Source organism: Bubalus kerabau, chromosome 18, assembly GCF_029407905.1.
Source record: "Bubalus kerabau isolate K-KA32 ecotype Philippines breed swamp buffalo chromosome 18, PCC_UOA_SB_1v2, whole genome shotgun sequence".
Lineage (NCBI taxonomy): Eukaryota > Metazoa > Chordata > Mammalia > Artiodactyla > Bovidae > Bubalus > Bubalus kerabau.
In genome coordinates this window covers 26,545,757-26,552,512 of record NC_073641.1, presented here as the reverse complement: position 1 = coordinate 26,552,512, position 6,756 = coordinate 26,545,757, and the positions used below count along the sequence as shown (strand labels likewise).

At 41.4% G+C, this 6,756-nt stretch overlaps 1 protein-coding gene across 1 annotated transcript; it reads left to right on the top strand.

Moving 5' to 3' along the window:
- Positions 1 to 4,604: 4,604 nt before the first annotated feature.
- HSPB3 (heat shock protein family B (small) member 3) lies at positions 4,605 to 5,511 on the top strand. Its single transcript, XM_055554839.1, has one exon. The coding sequence runs from the start codon at positions 4,948 to 4,950 to the stop codon at positions 5,395 to 5,397; it is 450 nt and encodes a 149-aa protein (XP_055410814.1). The 5' UTR covers positions 4,605 to 4,947; the 3' UTR covers positions 5,398 to 5,511.
- The last annotated feature ends 1,245 nt before the right edge of the window (positions 5,512 to 6,756 follow it).

Sequence of the window (6,756 nt, the reverse complement as noted above, 5' to 3'; positions counted from 1 at the left end):
ATATTTAGGATATTGGCCCTTCAGGTCTCAAACTCCATCAACCATGGCCCACCAGGGCCCCTTGCTAACCAGTTCTCTCCTTTCCATCAGACTAATGGTCACTTTTCTTAAGAAAATCTTATTAAAACAAAACAAGCCTTCCAGACCTTATGTCAGCTTCTAGTGAATGTGTTCCATCTCCTCCCAACCCAACTCCTTGAAATTGCAACATGTACTCCCCAAACAACTGCAATTCAACCTTTGCCCGATTTTGCCTCTGACTCTCCCTCATTAAGTCAGACACCCTCACTGCTAAGTCTGTGCTTCCATCCTTATCGTTCTTAACCTTTCAGCACTTGACACAAGCTATGCTGTCTTGTCTTGGTACATCTCTTGCTGCCTTACCTACTCAACATCTCTCTGCAGCCACAGAAGAAAAACCAGTGGAGACCATCATAGTCACCCTACAGAGGGATAACTCACCCTACAAGGATGATGAACTACCTTGCTTAATAATATAAAAAGTTAAGTAAGTGCTTTCCAAACTGGCTGTAAAATCAATTTAGTGAGTTGCAAGTCTCACTGTTAAGCTAAATGGAATCAAATAGAGACCATCAGAGTGCATTACATGTAGTAAAGCTAAATATTTTGTACCCAGTATGGGTATATGTGGGCTTTCCAGGTAGCTCAGTGGTAAAGAATCTGCCTGCTAATGCAGGAGCTTTAGGAGATGTGGGTTTGATCCCTGGGTCAGGAAGATATCCCCTGGAGGAGGAAATGGTAACCCACTCAAGTGTTCTTGCCTGGAGAATCCATGGACAGAGGAGCCTGGCGGGCTGCAGTCCATGAGGTCACAGAGTTGGACACGACCGAGCATGCACACACGTGTGTGTGTGTGTGTTCACTGGTGATATGCTTCTTATTGTGGGTACAGTCAGAAAAGTGAAACAGGCACTGATTTGGGTCTTTGTGAAGTTAACTCCTATATTTCAGAATAGAATCTAAACCTTAATTTGGAAAAAAAATCCTCAGTGAGCCTTTGGACTACAAAGAGAAAGATTAGTGTTTACTCTAAAACAAGAATTCTGGTATCACTCTTAAAGCAACTCGTAGATATTTGAAAACAAAAATGACATACAAATCTCTTCTGATCTGGTTCCTGCTCCCCACCTCTCGGCCTCATTTCTCCCACTTCCTACTCTGTGGCCTGCGTTGTGGTCACACTGTGTCCTTTGTCCTCCAATCACAGAATTTTCCTCTGGCTCCAGGCCCTGGAACATGTCATTCTGTTGCCAGGAACACTTGAATTCCCAAAGCTCCATTTATCCCCCTCTATCATCTTCTTGTCCAGGCCATGAGATTACTCTTTTGGGCCATGAGATTACTCTTTCTAGGGAACCTTCTCAGACTCTAAGCCTTGTTGGCACTGAAATCCCCTCAAAGAGCCCCTGACACCACTGGGGTCTGGATGAGCAATTCATGAAGCCAACTAGGACTGTATCCTCAATTTTTTCTTTATTATTGCTCCAGCCTTCCACCCCCAAAAGTCTTTAAGACATTTTCCACTTGATTTCTCCTCCCTCTCCCCCATGAAATTTTAATTCCACAGATATTCTTTATGACTGTTTATGTACCTGGGCCTTTTGGAAGACCATAATCCATTCCCTAGAGCTAAGATTTGGTATAATCTTAGATAACATGAATTTTTTGTTTGATTGATTTGCTCCATAAGAACCAATTTTTGCCCCCTTGAGGGTGACATCACCTCCATTGAGAATGCATGGAATAGGATAAGAGAAAACTCTTGTCCTCTTGACAAGGCTAGGACAAAAATAGTTCACATTCTTTTCTGATGAGAGGCTTATGTCAAATGCTCAAGAGGTTAAGGAAGATAAGGTTAAAGTACAGATTTGGCTATAAGGCTGACTTTGACATCAATCCAGGGCAGAGTTATTTTGCAATAGCACAGAGAGTGATCATTGAACACAGGCTACAAATTCAAGGAGCTGGGCTGGGAGGGGAATAATTAGCTAGCGGGTGACATAAGGCTAGTAGGTGTTGTTTTGGTTTAAAAAGATGGGGTACAACTGACTTTATGCTGATGGAGAGGGGCCTGTGGACAGTGAGGGACTAGAGAACATCAAGAAAGGGGTAAGTGGCTGAACAGAAGCCTAGAGGAGGATAGAAGGTGCAGGATTAGGGTCAAAGGGCAGCTTGGGGGAAACAGCAGAAGTAGAAGCCTTGGGTGTTTGCTCCAGAAATGTGACTACTCCCTTTAAACCTCATCAACTCAGTCATACAAGCAACATGGAAACATCACTCATATCTAGTCCTCCTCACCTATTTTAGAGATTCTTAAAGGCAAGAAAACATAATTGGATATGTTTTTCTCTGTCCACCCTACCAGCATCTTTCTAGTATTTATTTTTTAGAGAAGTTTTAGTTTTTTAAATAGACTTTTCTTTTTTGGCCTTCCCTGGTGGCCCGTGGTTGGGAATCCACCTGCCAATGCAGGGGACATGGGTTTGATCGTGGTCCAGGAAGATTACACATGCCATGGGGCGATGAGCCCATGTGCCACAACTCCTGAGCCCGCACTCTAGAGCCCATGCTCCACAAAAGAGAAGCCACCTCTGGGAGAAGCCCAAGCACTGCAATGAAGAGCAGCCCTCATCACCACAGCTAGAGAAAGCTGGAGTGCAGCAATGAAGACCCAGCACAACAAATCCACAGGCTTATTTTTTACAGCAGTTTTTCAGAACAAAGGTTGGGAGGAGGGGAGGTGAATAGATGGAGCACAAACTATTTTTAGGGCAGTGAAACAACTCTGTATAATACTATTTTGGTGGATACACATGATTATACCTTTGGGCAAATTCATAGAATGTGCAACACGAAGAGTGAAACCTAATGTAAATTATGTATTAATGTAGGTTCACTGATTGTAACAAATGTACCCTCTGGTGGGGATGCTGACAATGGGAGATGTTATGTATGTGTGGGGTCAGGGGATATATAGAAAATCTATATACTTTCTTCTCAATTTTGCTATGACTCTTTCCAGCAATTTAAAGCCAAATCCTTAGTACCTTATATATTTCCTGCCACTGGTAGTGAGTTCTGTTTTTGACTTACCACTTAGAGCAGCATCAGTGAAAACATCTTTCAATATTTTGTGAGCCAGAGGACATTAAGATTTCAAAGAATACATTTTTCCATTGAGGGTCATCAACCTGTAAAATGCAAGTCAAAAAAGCTGTGTGTGAACAACATAATTAAGGCATATTTTAAACTATATACCAAAATATCCACTCAGAGTTTTAGGGTATTATAAAAGAGCTAAAGGAAATTGTTCCCTTCTGTTTTCTAATTTTTAATTTTTAAAATTTAAAAAATTAAAAATTTTGTTTTTTAATTTTTTAGACTTTCCTAAGTGAAAGTGTTAGTCACTCAGTCATGTCTGACTTTTTGTGATCCCATGAACGATAGCCCACCAGGCTCCTCTGTCCATGGGATTCTCCAGGCAAGAATATTGGAGTAGGTTGCCATTCCCTTCTCCAGAGGATCCTCTCAACCCAGGGATCAAACCTGAGTCTCTGGCATTGCAGGCAGATTCTTTACCATAAAAAACTAACACTAAAAACTAGTTAGATTTATTTTTAATTCTAAGAAAATGGACATGTGTTTTAAGGAAAGGTCTTCTGGAGTCTACCTATTCTAGAGAATACTAACCTCCATGGAGAGGAAGTTTTCTATATTTTAAACCCTCTTGTGTGTATGTTCATTACAAACACACTATAGAAGTTAAAAGCACAAATGTGTTTATAGTAATAAACAAGTCTCCCTCTAGCCCCTGCCTTCTGATCACTCTGCTACCATCCCAGGAGGCAACTTCTGTTCCCCATGACATAACTTTCAGATTCTATTTCACAAGCAAATGCCTACTTAAAAAAAAACACAAATACAGCACATTACATGCTGTTCTGGACTTTCCTTTTGTACTTAACATGTCTTGGAGATCTTGCCATAGCAGTGGATAAAGAGTTACCTCATTCTTTTTCAATCTAAGTTTAATGTTAAAGGGGGTTACAGTTAGGAAGTATATTATTTATTTTTGCCATTTCAACAGCAGAGCTGCAACTTGATTAATCCTTAGTTTTCTGGGCTTTAGTATCAAATAGTTAAAAAGCATTAAGATTTTTCCCTGCCCTGGAGCTCTATTTTCCTTGCTAAGATTCTCTGTTCTATGCCTTTCAACCCCTTCTGAGGTTGGACATCATTGTCTGGCTCAGTCATTTGATCTAATTTTTCATGAGTCAAATTTAATAAACCCAGATGGCCTGGCTCAGATGTCACTTAAGGATAGAAGATTAAAGGATGAAATGAAAATAAATGTATAGGATAGAGGGCTGAGGGCTTGTTGAATGTTTGCGATTTTAATGTGCCTGTGTGTGTGTAATTGATTCCTAATCAATTTAAAGCTCGTCTCCTCCCCCGGATTTTGTGCCTGGAGACTAGGATTAGTGCAGACTTAGTTCATACAAGATAAGTGCTCATCTCTAGATTGTTCTGATCCCTCAGTTCGCTGTAGTTAACAAAGACAGAGCACTCAAATATTTCTCAAATATTGTTTCTGACTCTCTCTTTCTCTCTGGGTAAGCGAGGCCGACACACTTGCCAAGGATAACTGAGAACGTAAGGGCAATCCTTGACTCGGCAGCTCGAGCAGGCTGCGTGCTAAAAGCAACTTCGAAACACACCCTATAAATAGCCGTTCATTGTCAGCAGGAGCGAAAAGACAAGAGGGAGCGTGCGGCACTGTGATTCAGGTCTAATTAAAGGGTTGCTCTCGCGGGGTTATAAGCGAAGAGCAGCTCTCCTCTGATAATCTAGTTGGAAGGCAGCGGCGAAGCTCCACGCGGACATCGGACCGGGAGGACGCTGCTGGATGCCGGCTTTGCCTCCACTATGGCAAAAATCATCCTGAGGCACCTCATCGAGACTCCAGTGCGATACGAGCAGGAATTCGAAGCTCGAGGTCTGGAAGACTGCAGGCTGGATCACGCTTTATATGCACTGCCCGGGCCAACCACGGTGGACCTGGGGAAGGCCAGGGCGGCCCAGGCTCCTCCAGTGGACGCCGCTGAGATGCCGTCCCAGAGAGGCGAATCCCGCTTCCAGGTCCTGCTGGACGTGGTCCAATTCCTCCCCGAAGATATCATCATTCAGACCTTCGAGGGCTGGCTGCTGATAAAAGCTCAACATGGAACCAGAATGGATGAGCACGGCTTTATCTCCAGAAGCTTCACCCGACAGTATAAACTGCCCGACGGCATTGAAACCCAAGATTTGTCGGCGATCCTCTGTCACGATGGAATTCTGGTGGTGGAAGTAAAGGATTCGGCTGGGACCAAGTGACATGGTGTCGAGAGGAAGATTCTAGTTTAGCCCATGGCATCACGGGAATGTGTGTATTATCCACGTTTGAAATGATTTTTATGAAGATTAAAAACACAGACATAATTCCTGGTATGTTGAGGTTGTCTTTGTTATTTTATTACGAAAGGAAAGTTGTTAAATATGTTCCTACCGCTCAGGTTGATGCTATTCTTAACACCTGAAACATTGACAGTTTAGGAGACTGTAGTCTGATAGTAGAAACGATTCAGAATTATTTCTTCCTTACTTCAACAATGCCAGAGAAGCTTGCATTTCTAACAGTTGATGGCAAAAGAGCCACACCAATTTAAGAAATTCTTATCCATTTTATGAAAGTGTTTTATTGTGCTAAAAAGAGCTGTGATCTCCTTCACTTAATGAGCTTTTCTTTTCAGTGTATTTTATTATAGCGTGGCTTTGTAAATATAGAATATGAAGGTTAAAAAATAGTACTGGAAAATTGGATCTGAAATATATTTATGAGTCACTACATTTGTTACTGTTTTAAACTTACGTTGGAATTTTCAGATACAAATATGATTTTTAAAAGTTCGAAATATGTACTTCATTAAAAAAAAAAAAGCTAAGGTGAATCTTAGCTGCAGCATTTTTTAAAGCACAGTGTATGTTTTGTGGATATTTATGAAATATTAAGATGCATTGTCATACTTAAATTAATATAAAGTTTAGGAAACCACTTTGAAAAGTACAATGACTGAATTCAAGAAAATTTAAACTATGCTCTTTAAATGTTACTTAAAATGTTAGATTTCAGAAGATGGCAAAATGCACTGCATCTGTTCTCACTGCATAATCCTTAGCTTTAAATAGCTTGGCAGGCAATGAAAGTTCTGAGGCCCGAGCTTACATGGGTGTCTGAGTTTATACAGAACATTGGCTGCTTCTATTTCCCCCAACTGCTGCTTTGGCCCAAAGGAGCGGCAGAGACATTGGTGGTTAGGAACAATTGCCTTCAACAGCTGGTCTGTGACATTCCAAGGATTTGCTATCTCATTCTGTACATGTGAAGTACTTCTTTGGGGGAAAGTAGCTGCCTTAACCCCGGACCCCATGTGAGGCTGAGGACAAGGCTATGAATAGCAGAGGAATCTGGGTATGGAAAACAACAGCGTAGCCTGACTGCTGATAACCCCCGAGCTCCTCTATGGCGCTTTGTTTGTAGTTTACATGCAGATGCGAGAGGTATGAAACAGTAGAAAAATAAATCAGAAGCTATACAAGTTGTTTTGAAAACAGAGATGTTGGTTTATAGTTTAACTAAATTGAAAGCATTTTGAAGTTAGGTGTTTATACGAAGTTGGTAATTGTGCATTCAAC